At 65.2% G+C, this 19,471-nt stretch overlaps 2 protein-coding genes across 3 annotated transcripts; both read right to left on the reverse strand.

The window, feature by feature from the left end:
* Positions 1–645: 645 nt before the first annotated feature.
* FGFRL1 (fibroblast growth factor receptor like 1) lies at positions 646–15,080 on the reverse strand. Of its 2 annotated transcripts, XM_032135263.2 has the most exons (7): positions 14,847–15,080; positions 14,237–14,334; positions 4,723–4,995; positions 3,478–3,558; positions 3,098–3,382; positions 2,490–2,843; positions 646–2,255 (listed from the first exon to the last, which is right to left on the reverse strand). In XM_032135263.2, the coding sequence occupies exons 2-7, from the start codon at positions 14,316–14,318 to the stop codon at positions 1,816–1,818; spliced, it is 1,515 nt and encodes a 504-aa protein (XP_031991154.1). In that variant the 5' UTR covers positions 14,319–14,334; positions 14,847–15,080; the 3' UTR covers positions 646–1,815. The 2 variants fall into 2 exon arrangements, with proteins under 2 accessions (XP_031991154.1, XP_031991155.1); XM_032135264.2 differs by lacking the exons at positions 14,237–14,334; positions 14,847–15,080 and adding an exon at positions 11,553–11,629.
* A 252-nt stretch (positions 15,081–15,332) lies between these two features.
* LOC116456780 (basic proline-rich protein-like) lies at positions 15,333–18,126 on the reverse strand. Its single transcript, XM_058430109.1, has 4 exons — positions 18,103–18,126; positions 17,461–17,512; positions 16,604–17,299; positions 15,333–15,849 (listed from the first exon to the last, which is right to left on the reverse strand). Exons 1-4 carry the CDS (start codon positions 18,124–18,126, stop codon positions 15,608–15,610), a joined length of 1,014 nt encoding a protein of 337 aa, XP_058286092.1. The 3' UTR covers positions 15,333–15,607.
* Between the last annotated feature and the right edge of the window lie 1,345 nt (positions 18,127–19,471).

A 19,471-nucleotide genomic window follows, 5' to 3' on the forward strand; every position in this document is an offset into this window, starting at 1 on the left:
AGCGAGGGGACATCAGGAGGGTTAGGCTGCTGCTTCTGGAGACCAGGCCTGACACACAGACACAAATGTGAGCACACACGAGCATGCACACGTGCATGCAGACATGGGCAGAAACACCAGCCTGGAGGGAAAGGATGCACTTTCATGTTTAACAAAATAAATTAAATATACGGGGCTTCAGCTCAAACTCTACACAAAATTACAGAGATCTGGGGCCACCACGACAGTGGGGTGGGGGGTGGTGTCTGGCCTGGATGGGGTGCGGGCATCAGCGTGGCTGAAAGACCAGGCAGGTCCCGGGCCCCAGGACAGTCCACAGTCCCTGCAACCCAGCCCTCCTTCCATCATTATTAATATTATCTTCATTTCTTAAATATAAATACCAAGGCCCCTTCTCTCTGTTGGAGGGAGAATGCAGTGTGGGTGAGCCACTTGCCATGGGCTCCAGCCTCTCAGGCTTGGGGCTGCTGTGTCCCCAGCCCCAGGCCACAGCAGTAGGGGACTCCTGGGCACCCAAGGCAGGTGGCAAAAATAGCCACCAAGGCCAGGCGGGGACAGAGGCGGGCAGGGTTGGGGGAGTGACGGTGGAGCAGGGAGAGTCCCTCATCAACTATGAGCCTCACTGCACATGCACTGCAGGCCTCACGGCACACCCTCCCAAAAGCACCTCAGTCCACGTGTCCAGGCAGCATATCAGCGTGTGTGTGTGTCCGGATAGCATATCTGCACGTGTGTGTTTCCAGGCAGCATATCTGTGCGCGTGTATGTGTGTGTCCGGACAGCATATCTGATCTGCGTGTGTGTGCGTCTGTGACTAGACAACGTATCTGCATGTGTGTGTGTCCAGGCAGCATATCTGCACGTGTGCGCGTGTGTCCAGGCAGCATATCTGCGCGTGTGTATGTGTGTGTCCAGACAGCATATCTGATCTGCACGTGTGTGTGTCTGTGACTAGACAACGTATCTGCGTGTGTCCGGGCAGCATATCTGCGCGTGTGTGTGCGTGTGTCCGGACAGCATATATGCAAGTGTGTGTGTGTGTGTGTGTCCGGACAGCACATCTGTGCACGTGTGTGCGTGTGTCCAGACAGCATATCTGCATGTGTGTGTGTCCAGGCAGCATATCTGTGCATGTGTGTGCATGTGTCAAGGCAGCATTCTTTGTGTGTGTGTGTGTGTGTGTGTGTGTGTGTGTATCCAGGCAGCATATCTGCATGTGCGTGTGTACGGACAGCATATCTGCGCACGTGTGTGTGTGTCTGTCAAGGCAGCATATCTGCATGTGTGTGTCCAGGCAGCATATCTGCGCGCGTGTGTGTGCGTCTGGACAGCATATCTGCGTGTGTGTGCATGTGTGCGGACAGCATATCTGCGTGTGGGTCCAGGCAGCATATCTGCGCATGTGTGTGCATGTCCAGGAAGCATATCTGTGTGTGTGTGTGTGTTCAGGCAGCATGTCCTTGTATGTTCTGGCACGTCTATGTGCATGTGCATGTGTTTGGGCAGCTTATCTGTGTGTCCAGGCAGCATATCTGCACATGTGTATGCATGCATATGCGTTCAGGGAGCATGTCTGCATGTGCCTGTGTTCAGGCAGTGTGTGTGTGTGCATGTGTGTGCATACATGCATCCAGGCAGCGTGTGTGTGTGTGTGTGTGTGTGTGTGTGTCCAGGGGCTATGCCTCACACAGAGTGCCCGGGGTGCTGGCCATTCCTCCTCGCCATGAGTCCCCCGCCTTCATCTGCAGCCCCGTCCCCCATTCTCCCAGTTTGCCTGTCTGGCCGGCCCCGTGCCCACCACAGAGGCGGTGCCCTCTAGCACTGATAGTGGATGTGCTGGTGGACCTTGCCCTCCACGTGTGAGTGTGTGTGTGAGTGTGTGTGTGTGTGCGTGTGGATGTCTGTGTAGAGTTTGGGGTACAACTTAGGGCCAGCAACTGGGCCTGGGCCCAGCAAGTGCTGGGGGGCTGCCGGAGACCCATGCTCCTCACACAGCCCCACACCAGGGCCAGCGCTGAGGGCGGCCAACGAGGGAAGGTCCTTGTCTCCATTGCGGTCGCGGGCTGTCCCTGGCTGGCGGTGCCCAGGCACGGGAGGGGCAGGAGCGGGGGTGCACGGCTTCTTGGCCTGGCAAAGCCACAGGAGCACGGTGCCCAGGATGAAGACGGCGCCAGCTGGGATGCCGATGACCACAGGCCACGGCAGGCTAGTGGCTGAGGACGAGGCGGCCACGGGTGGCCCTGGCGGTTTTGGGTCTGCAAGAGCGAGAGGAAAGGAGGTAGGGAGGGGAACGCCGGCACAAAGACCAGGAGAGCACCCCAGACCCATCCCGGGGGCTGTGGAGACGGTGCCCCTGGGCTGCCCTCCCTCGGCAGATGACCTGGCCCCACGGCCCGGGAGGGAAGGGTGAGGCCCCACCCAGTGGGTGGGACGCTGGGCCCAGGGGGCGGGTCCGGGCACCAGCATGGTGTGGCGTGGCGGCCGCGCACCTGGCAGCACGGTTAGGAAGGCGCTGCGGAAGCTGTAGCCCATGGTGTTGGCGCCGAGGCAGATGTACATGCCCGCATCGTCCTGGCGGGCGCGGGTGATGAGCAGCTTATTGAGGTAGGAGCCGTCGGGCCGCGACCACACATCGCCCGTGGGCAGCACCACGAACTTCTGGCCGCCCACGTCGATGGTGGAGTTGTGGCGGCCCTCGGCGCCGTACTCCACGCGCTTCAGCCACTGGATCACCGGCTTCACGTCGCTGCGCACCTTGCACTGGAAGGATGTGGTCCCCCCGAAGTCCACTGTCGTGTTCACGGGGTGCGTGCCTGTGAGCACGGGCTTGGAGCGGGTCCGCTCTGTGGGAACGTGGCACGCGGGCATGGCTCCCGGGCTGTGCGGACTCTACCCCACCAGCACCCCCCTGGCCCACCAGCACCCCAGCCCACCAGCACCCCCCTGGCCCACCAGCACCCCCCTGGCCCACCAGCACCCCGGCCCACCAGCACCCCCCTGGCCCACCAGCACCCCCCGGCCCACCAGCACCCCCGGCCCACCAGCACCCCCGGCCCACCAGCACCCCCCGCCTGCCAGTGCCCGGGGCCACACTCACGGATCACATCCACCTTGTACGTGGCGTTGATGGCGCCTGCGCGGTTCGACACGCGGCAGGTGTATTTGCCGCTGTCCTCTGGCCGCAGGTTCTTCAGGCTCAGCGTCCACTTCTTCTTCCTGGGCTCGGCGGCCTCTGGGTGCATCAAGGCCTGGTCGTCCTTCATCCACGTGATGTCGGGCCGAGGGTGCCCACTGGCCACACACTTGAGCCGCACGGAGCTGCCCACAGGCCGTGCGATCACCCGGCGCCTCATCTTGGAGGGCTGTGTGAAGCGTGGTCGTGCTGTGGGGTGGGGTGGCGTGGAGGTCAGACGACGGGGAAGCAGCCGAGGGGCCAGGACAGACGGACGCCCCCCACCCCCGGCACCCCCTGCTCACCCCACTGCTGGCCAGCGGGGTCCTCTTGACCCCCAGAGGAGCTATCGGGCCCCAGGCTCTCCTTCCCTGGGCTAATGTCATCTGCAGAGAAACGGAGGTGCACAGGGAAGGAAGGTGAGGGGGTCCCTGAGGAGCTCCCCCAACTCCCCCGTGGTCTCTAGCGCCCCCAGCCCCATCCGGGACAGCCCTGGACACCCAGGCAGGGGGCCGTGCCACACACCCACAGCCCAGAATCCCAGGGACAGCTGGGCAAGGGCCGCTGGCCCACACTGGGCGCAGGTGACCCTGATGGGCATGGGTGGGGCTGGAGGGCCGGCCCCCACTCTGGCTCCGGGGGGTCTGCAGGCCCCGGGGGAGGAGGGAGCCGGGCCCAGCCAGCAGCTGCAGTAACCCTAGCCCACATCAAGGGGCCGAGGGCTGGTGAACAGACGAGACTCTCATACCACCCGGTCATCGTCCCCTTTGAAAGGACTGTGGGGTGGGGGTGGGGGGACAGCCAGTTTTCCCATTCCACACAATGCCGAGGGGCAGGGCGTGCTGTGGAATGTCCCCTCCATCCACCCTGTGACAGCCGCGCCTCCACTGAGCCCAGGACCAGGCTGTCTCAGGCCGCACCCCTAGACCCTGCGGGGGCCTGGGCCAGGCTCCTGTATTCAGAAAACGGGCACATGTATCCTAAAACTTAAAGTATAATTAAAAAAAAAAAAAGAAAAAGAAATGGGCCAGCCTAGCTCCCAGGAGCTCCACCCGAGGGCCCCACACCCAGGAGCCCAGCGGAGCAGGCGGGGTGCCGGGTCCCTAGGTATGGAGGGTGTGTCTCTGGACACCTGTCCAAGCCCAGCACCCGGGCCCCAGGCGCAGAAGAGAACAGAAAGGCCACGCATCCCGGCGGCTCCTCTGAACCACGAAACCCGAGCCTCAAAGTCACAGCCGACGGCCGGCACACCCTGCCAAGGCCTCGGGCCCCAGCCCTTCTGTGGGACCACTGCCTGCGGCTCCCGCCCTCCGCCCTCCGCCGGGAGGAAGGCCCCGAGGCTGGAGCCTGACGGGGACAGGAATGGGACAGGACACCTGGGGGATGGTGGCAGAGGTGCAGCCAGCTGAGGTTGGGCAGGGCACCGAAGGAAGGCTTTCTGCTGGGGGCTGGCTGACTCTCAGGCCCCAGGTGTGTCCCCGTCCGCCCTCCTGCATGCCCCTGCCTGGCTCCAACCCAGCCCATGACCTCTGACTGCAGCAGCGACGAACCCAGCACGACGAGGGTGTAGTTGACGCTCAGGCTGCCGAAGCCATTGGTGGCCTTGCACACGTACACGCCGGCATCCTCCTGCTCCACCTGCTTCACCTTCAGCCCCTGGGGCAGCACGCGGAAGCGGCTCCAGCCGCTGTGGATGGTTCGGCCGTCCTTGGTCCACATGGTCAGTGGCGGTGGGTCCCCCTCCACCGGGCACTGCAGCCGCACAGTACGGCCCAGCCGGGCCACCTGCCGCGGGACCACCTTGTCCGCCATCCTTGGGGGGCCTGCGGGTGGAAGAGGAACAGACAGTGAGGAGGGGCTTGGGGTCCGGAGCCGAGGGGGGTCAAAAGGGGACCCACGGCCCAGCACAGACCTCAGGCCTGAGCTCCACCTGGGTCGCCTGCCCAAGACGAGCAGAGGGGCTGAGGCGCAGTGCCCCCGACCCAGGCCTCAGCTGCCCACATGCACCAAAGCCCTGAGCGCTGGCCCACCAAACACCACGCCAGCAGCCTCTCATGGCTGGGGCGGCCCCGTGGCCCCAGAGGCTGGCTCTTTGAGACACGACAGGGGAGCAGGGTCCCCAGAGGATGCAAAACAGCTGTGCTTGGTAGCCCTCGAAAACCACCAACCAAAAGGGCAGGGTCTCCTTCTGGTCATACAGGAAGCAGCCGTACACCCTAGGTCAGAGGGAACAGTGGCCCCCCAAGGACAAGGGCAGCAGGGGGATGGGGGGCCTGGTGGGTCCCAAAGAGGCCCCAGGCCCCTCACCTAACTCCCACCCAACCATCAGCCCAGGGCCCAGCCGGGCCTGGGCATGGGCCAGCGACCCCACAGCTATCCACACGCAACCGAGCACGGCGGGCGGCCTGAGCATGTGCAATGTGTGGATGAGAGTCTGTGCGGCACCCATGTCTCTGTCAGCATCAGACCTGAGTTCAGGGACCACAGATGCTCAGGTCTGTTTGCCCACCCCCAAGGGCCGTACCCTGCCAGGCACCTTAGCCTTGAGGGGGCATGACCCCAAGGCCCTGGGGTCAGAGGGCAAGCCTCTGGAGAGACGTAGCTCGGGCTGGCCGTGGGCACTGCCGGCTCCTGTCTGGGGGGCAGCCCCAAGGCTGCACCTGGCAGCTAGTATGTCCTCCCACCGCCTGTGAAACCCACAGGAGCAGAAAGGCTGCAGCTCCACATGGCCACCTGCACTGTCCCACCCTACGTGGAGAAACCAATGCCTCCTTTCCTGGCAGAAAGGAACCCACCCCGTCCCCTGCCTGGGTCCCTACCCCGCCCCCTGCCTGGGTCCCCACCCCGCCCCCTGCCTGGGTCCCCACCCCGCCCCCTGCCCGCTCCGGGTCCCCTCCCCACCCCATCCCCTGCCTGGGTCCCCACCACACCCCGTCCCCTGCCTGGGTCCCCACCACACCCCCTGCCTGGGTCCCCACCACACTCCGCCCCCTGCCTGGGTCCCCACCACACCCCGTCCCCTGCCTGGGTGCCTCTGGGCTGGAAGGCAGGGCCGGGGTCCTGTGTGTGTGACCAGCCCCAGTGGGCAGTGCCTAGCCGGCCGGGAAGATGAACCTAGAACACACAGACCCTGCAGGCCTCAGAAACTCGGGGCACCGCAGGGCCTGCACCTGGATGGAGCTCCTGGGAAAGGAAGGCCCTGCGTGCCCCACTCCCCACGTGCTGCTCTCAAGTCCTGCCGCGGCAACTGCAGCCCACTCACTGCTCTCCACATCTGAGAGGCGGCCGCGGGCACCCCACAGTTCCCAGGGCATCTCTCGCCAGCCCATGGGTGACAGTGTCCATCCCTCACGGCAGCCACTGCTGTCTGGGAGCGTCCAGGCTGCGTGCAGACACACCAAGAGGTAGCAGCTGCTCCAAGCCATCTCGACGGGGCCTGGGGCCGCGTGTTCCTCTAACACGCAGTTAACAATGGCCCCGTGACGTCTCCCACCGGCGTCTTCAGACACTCAGGGAGCAGGTCCCATTCTGACCCCCAACTCTGGGGACAGGGACCCTCACAGAGAATCCCTATCACCTCTCTGGAGGCCTCCCAATCGGTGCTGATAGCACAGGGGGTGTGGCCCAGGGCCTCTGGGTTCTGAGCCCACAGGCATCATCGGCCACTGGGGCTGGGAGTGGAGACAGGGCACCTCCCTGCTGTGACCAGAAACACAAAGGGTGGGCTGAGGCTCTGGAGGGAGGGATTCTTCCCAGCCCTGGCCCACCCGGCCCACCCCAGTCCCTGGCCTCTCTGAGAAAACATGTGGGGGTCTCTTCTCTGACCCACATCTCTCCCTCAACTCAGGACCCTCCCACCCTGGCCATGGGCCCCAGCCCTGAAGCCCCTCCTTCCCTACCCTCCCTGCAGCTCCCAGGAGGGGAAACGAGACGGCGGCTGTGGGGGGCTGCCAACCCACCTCCCCCCTAGTGTGGTTCTCTAAGCTGCCCAGGGCTGGGGGCAGCTCTGGCGAATTTGTCCCAGGGAGGAAGTGGCTGCAGGGCCCGCAGCACAGGGGCCTCCTGACCCCTTCCCAGCCTGCCCAGGTCCCAGACCCACCCCAGGTTGACCCCACCAGCACCTGTCGCTGCCTGAAATCCCACCACCCACAGGGCCTCCCGGGACCAAGGGGGAGTGGCCAAGGCCCCTGCCCAGCCCCTGTGGCCCACAGCCTGCAGGGGTGCCCGGGCCTCCTGGCTGGCTACCTGGGCGCAGGCCTCACATCTGCATGTTCATGCGTGCACACAAGTGTTCACCCACACGACCGTCCAGAAGAAGCAAGACAGCAAGTGTCTGGCCCTGTCCTGGGTGGGGGCACACTGACCCAGCCCCCGACATCTGGGGAGGGAGCCCACCTCAGAGGGTGAAAGCCCCAGCTGCACTTCGGGAAGGTTTCCCAGCCCCCACCCTGCCCCAGGCAGACACAAACAAGGCTTGGGGAGGTAAGGGTCCCCACAGGCATGCGGGAGGCGCCAGATGACAGCCACAGACAGGGAGGCGGGACCCCTACCCGTGGTCACCGCTGAGAAAAGCGGCAGAGACAAATGACCGCCGGACGGCCGGAAGCGTGGCCCCCAGGGCCGGCCTGCAAGCGCTGTAGGCACGGGCAGAGGCAGCCAAGCCAGAGGAGCCAGCCTTATCCTAAAGCAAACAGCCTCCCTCCCTCCCCCTCGCCAGGCCTATCCCACCCCCACCTGGGCTTCCTGGACCGCCTGCTGTTGGATGCCCAAGACCCCCCGCAGGAGGGCCTGCCCGGGAGGAAGCCCAGCCCCCCAGATTCCTGGGAAATGAGTGCACCAGAACAGCGGCCAGGGTGACATGCCACCTGGACGGTCGTCCAACCCACGCAGCCTATGGGGAAACTGAGGCAGGACCTGAGGGCACAGGCACCTGGTGGGAAGACCGGCCGCCTCGCACCGCAGCCAGGAAGAAACACAGGGAGATGACAGCAGCGCCGTGCCACCTCCAGGGCCGTGCACTCTGCCAAGACGCCCCCCAGCCTCCTCCTCCAGCACAGCCCCTGCCCTGCACACACACTTAGCCACAGCCAAGAGGCCCCCAGCACAGGCAGGACACCAAGGGCCACATGGGAGCCAGACATGGGGGTAAACTGAGTCTGAGACAGGGCCTCACTGCTGTCAGGTGTGGAGGACTAGACTCGGAGGCGGTGGGCCAAGAAGGGGGATGCCGCCAACCCCGCCCGCCGCCCCCCCTACCCCTGCCCAGCTGTAAAAAACACAACTAGGGAAGGAGGAGGAGCAAGGGCTCCCACAGCAGCAAGGCCCAGAGGCTGCTCTGCCTACACGCTTTGTCACACACACTATCCCCAGACACAGAGGCTCCTCTTTCCCAGGCCCAGGGAGGATGGAGGTGGGCAGGGCCTGGGATAGAGGGGAGGAAGCTGCAGTCTGGAGGTACAGAGGCAGGACCCCCATGCGGCCTGCCCTTCCCCGTCTTCACAGGCCCTCAGATCAGCTCCCCACACCTGCCCTTCTGAAGTGCCCTCTCCAACACCCCTCACCCCGTAGCTCCTCGGGGACTCTGCTATCTCTTCTGGAAGGGCCCATCCTGGCCACGTGGTCTAAACCCACACCCAAGCCCCTCTCCCATGCTCGTGGTGTCCCAAGGCCTGGCATACAGCAGACACTCAGTGGACATTCGTAGGGAGAATGGTGTGGGCGTGGGGGTGGGGGCCGGCCAGGGCAGGTACAGAGGATGCAGGGCCGGGGCTGCCCGGCTTCCCTCCTGTGGCCAGGCGGCTCGTCCCCATGGGGCCTGGCTCCTACAGGGAGCAAGGAGGGGGTGCTTCCCCAGAACACAGCCCTCAGCACAGGGAGAGACGCCCAGGTGGGGACACATGTGCAGCGTCATGACCCCTCTGTCAGGAGAAGACACGAGCTAGGACCTGGAAACGGCCTCCTCCAACTTTCCAGTGCAGCCGGCACCTCCCAGGATGCCTCTACAGCCCAGCCAGCGGTATCCACCCCTCTACAGAGCCCAGGGCAGCGCTGGCCCAGGTTGGACAGGACTCCTGACCCAGTGGGGACGACGTCGGCTTCCCAAGGAAGGAGCACTCACCGCGGCAGGGGCAGATGCTGGCTGACAACACGGCAGGGTGGGGCGTCTGTGGGGACAGACCGAGCCAGTGTGCGCCGAGGAGGGAGGGGCAGATGGAGCTGACTGCTGAGGGGCTGGCCGTGTGGCCCCCTCAACCCCAGCCCTGACCGGACACCCCTGAGTTCCCACATGGAGGGGCTGGACCAAGAGTGGCCTGGCAGCCGAACGGGGCCAGAGTGGAGCGAGGATGCCTGGGAACTGGGGGGCCCTGCACGACCCCGAGTTTCCAGCTGGAGGAATTCTCTGGCCTGGTCCAGGACCTGGCCACGGAGTGGGGGTGGCCAGGCCCCAAGTCCTCCTGGAGAAGCCGAGTGGCCTGGGGGAAGGGGGCTCACCTTGACCAGAAGGGAGGGGAGGGGAATCAGGACACACTGTGCCAAGCCCCTAGGGGGGTGCGGAGCCGATCCAGGTGCTGAGCCTGGGGGGTGCAGAGCCCATCCAGGTGCTGAGCCTTCTGCAGCTGGCAGACCCCCCACCTGGTTACCAAGAGGAGACACAGTGCCCCCACCACAGATGGCCACTATGTGGCTGTGCCAGGCCCCCAGGGGCACCCAGGGCAGGAGTGAGAAGGAAACCCCAGAGTCAGTGCAAGGGTCCGGTCCCCTCCTCAGGAAGCCAAGTGCAAGAGCGGCCGCCCCCAGGAGCCAGAGCACAGGTGACCGCCACACAGCCTGCTGCCCATCAGGTGCCAGGGCCAGGCTCTGCCCCAGCCCCGGGACGCTCAGGCACACACATGTGCACCCACATACACAGTCCCAGGGTACACACAGTCACCGGCTAGCCAGGCGGCCCTCGGGGAGCAGACCCACAGGATGTGCGGGGGAACTGGGGGCCTGCAGCACACGTGGCTACCCCACAGGCTGTGCCCCAGCAAGCTGGACGCAGCATGTGGCCCACCACACTGCCCAGCCCTGGAAGCCTTCAGGGGGAACCTTCTGCAACCCCAGCCCCAGGGCGATGCTCCCCCTTCTCGACACACCAGGGCACACAGCGGGCGCCAGAGCATCATCAGGCAGTGCCACGCCCTGGAGAGAGCCTTGCACGGCACTAAAACAGACAAAGATTCCTCCGCACCCATCCCAGTCCAGACCTCACCAGTCCCACCCAGCTTCATGCGGCCCCCACCCCCACCTCAAAACCCCAGCCTGCCTGGCTGCAGCCCCCAGGCCTCCCCTGCCAGAACTCCCCAGAGGGGCTCTGCCTGCAGACCTTGGCAGCCCTTCCCCACTTCAGAAGCAACAACAAGAATATTTCCTGAGCCCAGAACCCCCGAGGCCAGAGATCGGGGTGAGCTGATGCTCTGTCCCCTGCCAGGGCTCTTGGCCTCCAGGTGGGGCTGCCCCAACCACCGAGCAGCCCAGGCACACCGGGCACCACCACCAGGCCAGGAGCCCTTGCTCCCACTCACATGGCGGACTTCTCAAGGACAGGGCTGGGGACAGGAGGGCACCGGGCCTGTCCACTGCAGCTCCCCAGGCCCCTGCAGGCCACAGGGCACAGCCGCCCAGCCCCTCCGGGACACACAGTGATGCCTGTGTCAGGCACCCTGGGGCGTGGTACTGCGTTCCACACCAAGCCCTGTAGTCCCCACTGGGAACAGGGCAGGAAGGTTACAGGGAGTGTAGAGGGCCTTGAAGCCACTGGCTGGTGGGCCTGGACAAGGAACCCAAGCTCTCCATGGGGTCACCAGGCTGTCCTGGGGCTCACAATCTTAGAAGCCCAGAGGGTGTCACCGTGCCCAGCGGGCCCCACACCGCACACAAGGGCAGCAGCCCGGCTCCCTCTTCCCTGTCACTGTTCAGCCAATGTTCACTCCTCAGCCCCTTAACAGCACCAGGCAAGAAGAAAAGAGACTGGGCTTTCTGCCAAGATGGGCGGCACCCCCCTGCCCCACACAGGGACAATGTCCTGGAGGGAGACCCCCACCCACGCTGACTTGCTCCAAGGGGACTGGTACCCACCTCTCCTGCTAGGTCTGCCCTGGCCCGTGAAGCCCCTCCTCTCCCATCCCCTGCTTCACCCCTACCCCAGCCATCCTGGATCGTGGCTCTGGGGCTGTGGCCCACCTTGGAGCCGCCTGCAGAGGGCAGCCAGGCACCCTGGGGCTTGATCAGCAGCTTCAGGGATGGCTGCCAGGGAGAGTGGCAGGCAGGCAGGGAGCGCAGCCCTGGAGGGGGCCTCTGGGGAGAGGGGTGTGGGCACACTTTTCCCTCCTATGCTGACCCGCTGAGGCTGTCACCTGGACACACCAGGCCTGGAGTCACCGGCGGAGGACCAGATGGGGCAAAGGAGTCCACCCTGGGCCAAGCAGCAAGCCCGGGCTGCACAGAGGGCCAGCATGCAGCAGCCGAGGGTCCAGCCTGCGGGCACAGCCCGCCTCTCCCAGCACGGCCGCGGTTCCTGAGCCAGGGCTGGGCAAGCCAGGGGCTGGAGGCCACGGCTGGGGAAAAACCAACATTTCCCCTCGACAGGGCCGCAGCGCGGGGCCTGCGGCTGAAAGGGAGCCTGGAGGCCCATTGATTCCCGCACAATGGATAAAGGCGTCTGCGGTCGGCGTTTCCAGGCCCAGCCAAAGGCGACTTTGTTCACGGCTCCCTCCCTCCCCCCAAGGGGACAGTGATTTATTTTCCCTTCCAGGAGTGGGGCCCCGAGATGGAAACGGGGCGGCTGGCCCGATTCCCCACCTTGCAGGGGCTGGGCCCAGCTCCCACACGTCCACCTCAGCCCGCTGCACACGGGCCAGCCACTGCCCGGAAGAGCCTGGGGCGAGGGAGGAAGGCCCTGAGGCCTGGTTGGGGGCCGAGGTCAGCACCGTGCACCCACGGCTATTGCTTCCCCGAGTACACCCTTCAGACTCCTGCTCCCACAGGGAGCCGACACTGACCACGCTACCCGCCCAGGCATGGGGCACCCCTGGACAGGCACCCCGCCCACCTGGGTCAGGGCTCAGCTTGCCCACCGCAGCTGGCCGGGCGCAGAGGACAGGGGAATGGCCTCCTAGGCAGGCCGCTCCGAGCTGGTCCCCAAGGCCATGCTTGCAAAAGTTCAAAGGTGGCACTTCTCAGAAACCCCTGCAACGACTTCCTTCAGAGTTATTTGTGAAAGGCATTTCATCCGGAACCTCTCAAGTTCCCACTGTGAGAAATGAAATGGAAAGGGAGACAGCCAATTCCTATCTTTTTTCAAATTGGAAAAAAAAAAAAAGGCAGTTTAAGACAAATCCACCAAGATTGTGAAACTTTGGGAAAAGAGGAACTTTTAAAATATGATCTGAGTCTAGCGATGTGCCGATTCCAGAACTTATGACCCAGCGGGAAATGGCTTTTCAAAAATAACCCAAGCCCTCTGCATGCTGGTCCTTGGCTTAACGAAGGTGCACAGTGGGCTGTTCAGAGCAGGAGAAACACACTTGGATGGACCTCGCACCCTAGTCCACGCTAGAAAAATCAGCACAGTCTGGCAGAACCTCCTCCCCACCTCCACCCACACCACAGAGGCCCCTGCCCTTGGGAAGCGGCTTGATCCCAGCTCCCCAGTGCCGCCAGGGCCTTTGCCACGCAAAGCCAGGGCTGGATATCCTCGGCCCCAAGGCCGCAGCTGAGGAGGACGAAGGCGAAGGGGGTGGCCGCTGGGGCGTCTCCACAAAGAGGCAGGCTCTGCCGCCCACTGCCATGGCTGACCCCGGCCATCCACCAGTCAGCTTCAGCCCCAGCCAAGGACCATGGCAGGACAGAAGCCACCAGAGCCTCCCTGGCCGAGTGGCCAGAGGACAGGCAGGTGTAGGGATGGGGGAGGCCAAACAGATCAAAGAGAATACAAGTCCAGGCCGCTGGCCGCGGTGGGGGCTCGCCCAGTATGGCCTGAGTGCCCACACAGCCCAGGACGCTGCCGGGCCCTCAGAGCAGCCGCCCAGCCAGGCCCATGTGGGCAGGCGGGGGGGTGGGGGGGGGGTGCTGTGGCATAAGGCCCACCTGGCCACCGCCCGCCACCCAGCACCCGAACGTGCCCATATAAGGCCAGGTTGGATGCGGCGCACTTGCTGGGCGGCAGGGGAGGGGTGCGAAGCCTCAGGACTGGTGGACACAGCGCTGACAATCCTGAGTGGTCAACACGCCCAAAGGGCCGGCCTGGCCACAGGTCCCGCCTAGCCATGGGGGCAGCCAGCGCTGTGCCCGGATTCTGGAACATGGCGGGCATGAGTCTGCGGGCACACGTCACCCATCGGCTCCGGATGCCCTTGCTGGGGCTGGGACCCAGGGCATGGCTGCCACTTAGATGTCGGTGGCGTGAGGACGTACCAGGCCAGCACAGTGGGTGCCCAGAGGCACGCAGTCCTGGGGTGCGTCACGGCTCTGAGAACTTGTCCACACAACCGCCCTGCACTGCCTGCCTAGGGCTGGGCAGGCCCAGGGCAGACGGCTAGGTCGGCTGGGGGACTGGGGGTCAGTTTCAGTCCCAGACACCAAGTATATCACCAATATCTCCCATAGCCCATCCTGCCTTCTGTGGGGGTCTCTGCAGGTTCCCAGAGTCCTTATCGGGTCCACTGTGGCCACAAACCGCCCACTCCCCGGGAATCCACAGGTGATTAGCTGCCCTGGACTGCAGGAACCAGTATGAAAGTGTTTGCGAGACCAGGAAGCTGTCCTGTGGGGCCAGGGCTAGAGCCCACCTGGCCAGCAAGCACGCGTGGGAGGAATCCCTCCAGCCAGCTAGGGGAACCCCGGTGGGTGCTGCGGACAGCCCATGGGTGAGGGGGCCCTGGAAGGAAAAGGGCCTGGTGAGCGGGGCGGCAGGGGCGGGGCATGGCGCGTGCCAGGCGGGCACTGTGGCAGGGTTCAGGGCCGGGCGGGAAGGGGGCGGCGCTGGCGGAGGCCAGGCTGGCCGGGCTGGGTGCCAGAACTCACCTCGGGCGGCGGCAGCCCGCGGGAAGGCCCCCAGCAGCAGCGGCGGCAGCAGCAGGAGCAGCAACAAGGGGCTCGGCGTCATCTCGGCCTGTCCGGACCTGGGGACATTGGGGGCGCCGTCAATAACGCGTGGAACTGGGAGATACCGCCCTCCCCGGTCCCGGGCCAGGGGGATCAGGGGTCTGGCCCCCCCTCCCCACAGGCCCTCCCCGCCCGCCCTCCAGGCGGAGGAAGCCGCGGCGGGGAGAAGCTGTGGGTATCAAAGGCAGACAAAGGGTTTACACTAATTACCGAGCTCCCCCGCCGCCCCCCCTCTCCAAACACCGTCTGGATTCCTGGCGCTTGTAACTCCGGCCCTGCCCGCAGGACACACAACACCCAGCGCCCCGCAGATAATCGCCTGCGCCATTAGCAGACAAATTTGCGCTGGGGGGCCCACGTGGGGCGCGGGGGCGGGGGCGGGGCAGGCCGGGGGCCCGCGGGAGCGGCGGCGGCGCGCGTGACCGGTGCCCAGCGGGGGCTCCGAACCCGCCCCTCCTGGCCCCCGCCCCGGACCCCCGCCCTCCCCCGTCTGCCCACCTGGGGTCGCGGCCGCGCGCGGGGGGCTCACCTCGGCAGGGGTCTCAGCGGGCGAGCGGGCGGCGGGGTCAGGGCCGGGCCCGCGGCGTGCACTCCGCGGTCATCGCCGCCCCGGGCGCCGCATCCCGCCGCCCCGCGCCCCCGGGCCCGGCCTCGGGGCGGGGCGGCGCTACCTGGGCGCGGGCGGCTCGGGCCGGGTCGGGGTCCGGGCTCGGGCGCTCGGGGCGCGGGGTCCCGGACCGGGCAGGCGGCGGGGGGCGAGTCCGCGGGGCCGGGGGCCGGGGCCGGGATCCCGGGGCGGCGGGGCGAGGGGCCCGGGGCGCCGCGCCGCGAGGCGTCCTTCCCTGCGGGGCTTTGTCAACTCTCCCGGAGCGAGCGCCGAGCCCGGACCCCGACCCGCCCCCGGCACAACTTCCGGCCAATCCGCGCGCGCCGGCCCGCCCCGTGCCCCGCCCCGCCGCCAAACTTTTCCCCAATCCGCGCGCGCACACCGCCCCCGCCCCGCCGGGCTCCGGGCCTTAACCCTAGCGGTGCGGACGTCCCGGCGGGCGGGCGGCTTCCCCGGGTCCGGCCCCGCCCCCGCCCCGCCCCCGGCCCCGCCCACGCGCCCTTGGTCCCCGCAGGCTCCTAGGACCGGCCAAGAGCCGCCGCGCCCTCCCCACACCTGCGCCCGCGCGCGCCCGGGTCGGGTCCTCAACTCTCGGGGCACCTCCGCGACCCCCAAGGCAGGCTCCGGCCCTGCCCGCGGCAGTCTGACCTCTGCGCAGCCCCGTGTCCAGCCCAGACCGCTCTCTAGTTGCTCAGAAGGGGGCGGACGGGACGGCCGTGGGCGCTTCGAGGCTTCCAGGTCTGCGCCCCGGGGGGTCTTCGGGAACAGAAGGGAGAAGCAGGGCCTCGCCCAGCCGGAGCTGCTGGGGACGGGGTGGGGGGCGACGGCCGCGGCGATGCAGGCAGGGGTCCTCCCCGGGGCGTTCGGGTTACCTGGTGCACTTGGCCAAAGGTATGTTCCCACCTGAGGCCTCCCCGCCTCTCACCTGCTAGTGACGGGAATGACAAGAACATTAATCATCATAATATACTTCAACATGCGATTTAATCTCCGCTACCGGGCAGGCGGCCCCAGAAGCAGATGAAGAAACGGAGGCGTAGAGAAGACAGCGTCCAGCTCTTCGCGGCTCTTCCTCCACACGCCTCGCCTGCCATCCCTGCCCAGGGCCCAGCACGCAGGGCTCCCAGGCCGCACCTCCAGCTGCCCCATGGCCTCCCCTCATCCTGCCTCCCAGTCCTGCAACACAAACCTCACGGCCTGCCCACATCCCGCCTCACACTCTCGACTCCGCGGAGTCACCATCCCAGCACCTCCTCCATCCCCCAGAGCAGCCTCTCCTTCTGGGGCCAGAAGCCCCCTCTTCCAGGAAGCCCTCCCAGGAAAGGCTGAAACTAGAGAGGCCTGGCAGCCGGTGTCCCCAGGCCGAGAGCTAGGCGGGGCGTGGGGGGCGCCAGCTGTCAGGGTGTGGGACTCCTCAAGACCCGAACTACCCGGCCGTCCCAAGCTGCTGGTTCCCAGCCCAGCGTCCTCCACCCCAAATCCCGCGTCTGGGCCAGCGTGGGCGTCGTGAGGGCGGATGGAGGTGCGCTCGGCCCGCCCGTCCTGCCCCCGCTGGCGCAGCCGCCGCTGTGCACCCGGGGAAAGGTCCAAGGACCGCCGCGTGGTCCTCCCCGCGGAAGAACGTCCTGCGCCCCCGCCGCGGCCCTGTCCCACAAGGAGCCAGCAGCGCCGGGGCCCACCTGCCGCCCTCCCGGCCGGCGCTGCGGTCACGGACAGGTGGGTGGGGCGGTCCCACGCCCATGGGAGAGCGAAGCTGAACTTCCCGGACGGCTGGCGAGGAGACAGCGCTCCCACAGGTGTGCGCGCTGCAGGACACAGGTGCTTGGAAAGGGAACAGGTGTGCAGAAAGGTGGCTGCGAGCGTGCAAAGTATAAGAAGGGACCGGACAGGCCGGCAGGTGCCGGCGGCCGAACGAGGCGGGCAGTGGGAGGGGCACGGGCAGCGTCGCGGCCCCTGGCGGGCGGGGCCGGGACGGGGTCGGGACCAGGGGTGGAGCGGCAGACGGGGCGGGGCGGGGCCCGAGGCGGGCGGGGGCGGGGCGGGGGTGGGAGGAGCAGGGCCTGGCCGGGCGGAGGCGGGGCCGGGGTGGGCGGGGCGAGGCGGGGGCGGGGCCGGGCTTCCCGCGCGGGCACGCGCTGCCCTCTGGCGGTGGCGGCGGCGCGGCAGCTCCCGAGGCGTTTTCCCTCCTCTCCTCTCCCCGCCCCGCCCCGCCCGCCACGTCCCAGCCCGCGGCCGGCCCGGGCCCCGTCCCCCGGAAGGCCCCCGCCCCTCGCCCACCCCCGGAACAGGGACTGGGCTCTCCCCGCTCCCACGGCCCTTCGGGGGAGGCGGCGCGGAGCGCGGAGCCGAGGGGCCGGCGCAAGCACGTGCTGCCCCTTAAAAGTGAAACCCGGGGCGGTCAGCCACCCTCGGGGTCTCAGGCCCCATCCTCAGCCAACCCCATGGGGTGACCACGGGGAGACAGGCTCTTGTAGCCACCTGCCCAGCCCCGGTGATCCCCACGCTTGCAGGTTCGCTAGCACGGATCCTCGCTTGCCGGATCCTCGCTTGCCGGCGACAGCACCTGCCCCGGGGCAGGAGAGGCGGTACTGGGGGAGAGCAGGGCAGGCCTCACAGAGGCTGCATCTCAGGGACAGCAGGTATAGGGACTGACAGGGACAGGCGAGTGGAGGAGGCTTGGCAGAGAATGGAGATGAAGTAACAGTGACTTATACACTCTCAGTTGCAGCAACCAAAAAAACAAATAGATGTGAAAACAGCACTCAAGGCACTGGGCTCACGAAACCGAGGACCGTGGTGCTGGAGAGAGGGGAAGCGACCCGGCTTGGGTCTGTCGAGGACTGTCCCGCCCACTGCCCAGGCCAGTGCAGAGAGAGGGAACCCAGGCAGCCACCAGCGTCTCCCTCAACTGGGAAGACAGAGGTGGCCAGGCAGAGGCTGGAGTTCACAGGTGCTCCAGAGTGCTGGAGAGGAGGGGGCTGCACTGAGAAGCCCAGACACCCACAGAGGGTCTGCCTGGAGGCTTCAGCTAAGCACAGATCAGTGCAGGAATGTGAAGAAAACACTCAAGGCTAGGGAAAGACCCACCCAGGATCAGAGCCCACGCAGGGCTGGGAATAGTGCCTGTGCCCGGCAGCCAGAGTGGGGAAGCATCATTAGAGCAGGAAGAAGTTCTCACCTTGTAGTAGGGAAGCATCAACATGAGACTAAATACAGTTCAGGTCCCACCAAACAGCACTCAATAACAAGACCCAGGGCCAGAGGTGGGGGCTCACACCTGTAGTCCCAGAACTTTGGGAAGCCAAGGCAGGCAGACCAGTTGAGCCCAGGAGGTCGAGACTAGCCTGGGCAACATGGTGAAACCCCATCTCTACAAAAATCCAAAAAGTCGCCAGATGTGGTGGTGCGTGCCTGTGGCTCTAGCTACTGAGGAGGCTGAGGTGGGAGAATCACTTGAGCCCAGGGGGCCGAGACTGCAGTGAGCCAAGATCACACCACTACACTCCAGCCCGTGCGACAGAGTGAGACCCTGCCTGAAAAAAAAGGACCACAGTTTCCAAGTAACTTAATCACATCCGAGAAACAAATGCAAAGATATGTCTAGGTCTACAAAAATATTCAGCAGCAAACAAGGTAGAATACAAAATGTTGAATATCTGGGAAAAAACAACAACATCTTTGCATTTTTATTAAAAAAACCAGGCATGAAAGAAGCAGGACATTATGACTCATATGGAGAGATGGGAAAAATCAATCAAAATTGACGGGAGGCCAGGCACAGTGGCTCACACCTGTAATCGCAGCACTCTGGGAGGCCGAATCACTTCAGACCAGAAGTTCACAACCAGCCTGGCCAACACGGTGAAAACCCATCTCTACTAAAAATATAAAAACTAGCCGGGCGTGGTGGGGCATGCCTGTAATCCCAGCTACTCGGGAGGCTGAGGCAGGAGAATCGCTTGAATCCGGGAGGCAGAGGTTGCAGTGACTGACCTGGAAATGACAAAGGTGACAGGGCAAGCAGAGGAGAGCACACACATGCTTATGCTGTGACCACGTTCCATATGTTCAAGATGCCAGAGAAAAGGAAAGACAGTATGTCACGTAAAGACGGGAAAAAAAGCCTCAAATCGAACTTCTGGGGACGAAAAGTAGTGTCAGAGAAATAACACACGAGATGGGATTAATGGAACGCTGCAAAAGAAAGGATCAGTGTGGCTGGGCGCCGTGGCTCACACCTATAATCCCAGCACTTTGGGAGACTGAGGCAGGTGGATCACCTGAGGTCAGGAGTTCAAGACCAGTCTGGCCAACATGGTGAAACCCCGTCTCTACTAAAAATACAAAACTTAGCTGGGCGTGGTGGTGTGTTCCTGTAGGCCCAGCTACTGGGGAGGCTGAGGCAGCAGAATCACTTGAACCCGAGAGGCAGAGGTTGCAGTGAGCCCAGATCACACCACTGCACTCCAGCCTGGGTGACAGAGCAAGACTCCGTTTCAAAAAAAGGATCAGTGAACTTGAAAACACAGCAATACAAACTGTCCAAA

The sequence above is a fragment of the Hylobates moloch genome, unplaced genomic scaffold (genome assembly GCF_009828535.3).
Source record: "Hylobates moloch isolate HMO894 unplaced genomic scaffold, HMol_V3 SCAFFOLD_17, whole genome shotgun sequence".
NCBI classification, from domain to species: domain Eukaryota; kingdom Metazoa; phylum Chordata; class Mammalia; order Primates; family Hylobatidae; genus Hylobates; species Hylobates moloch.

Coding starts and splice junctions, on each gene's coding strand:
- FGFRL1 (XM_032135263.2), bottom strand. CDS start 14,318: ATGACGCCGAGCCCCTTGTTGCTGCTCCTGCTGCTGCCGCCGCTGCTG. Junction 4,996..14,236: donor GCGGGCTGCCGCCGCCCGAG/GTGAGTTCTGGC, acceptor TTCCACCCGCAG/GCCCCCCAAGGATGGCGGAC. Junction 2,844..3,097: donor GTACAAGGTGGATGTGATCC/GTGAGTGTGGCC, acceptor ACGTTCCCACAG/AGCGGACCCGCTCCAAGCCC.
- LOC116456780 (XM_058430109.1), bottom strand. CDS start 18,126: ATGTTGATGCTTCCCTACTACAAG. Junction 17,300..17,460: donor CGCCGGCAAGCGAGGATCCG/GCAAGCGAGGAT, acceptor TTCACTTTTAAG/GGGCAGCACGTGCTTGCGCC. Junction 15,850..16,603: donor GCCGGCCGGGAGGGCGGCAG/GTGGGCCCCGGC, acceptor CGTCACTAGCAG/GTGAGAGGCGGGGAGGCCTC.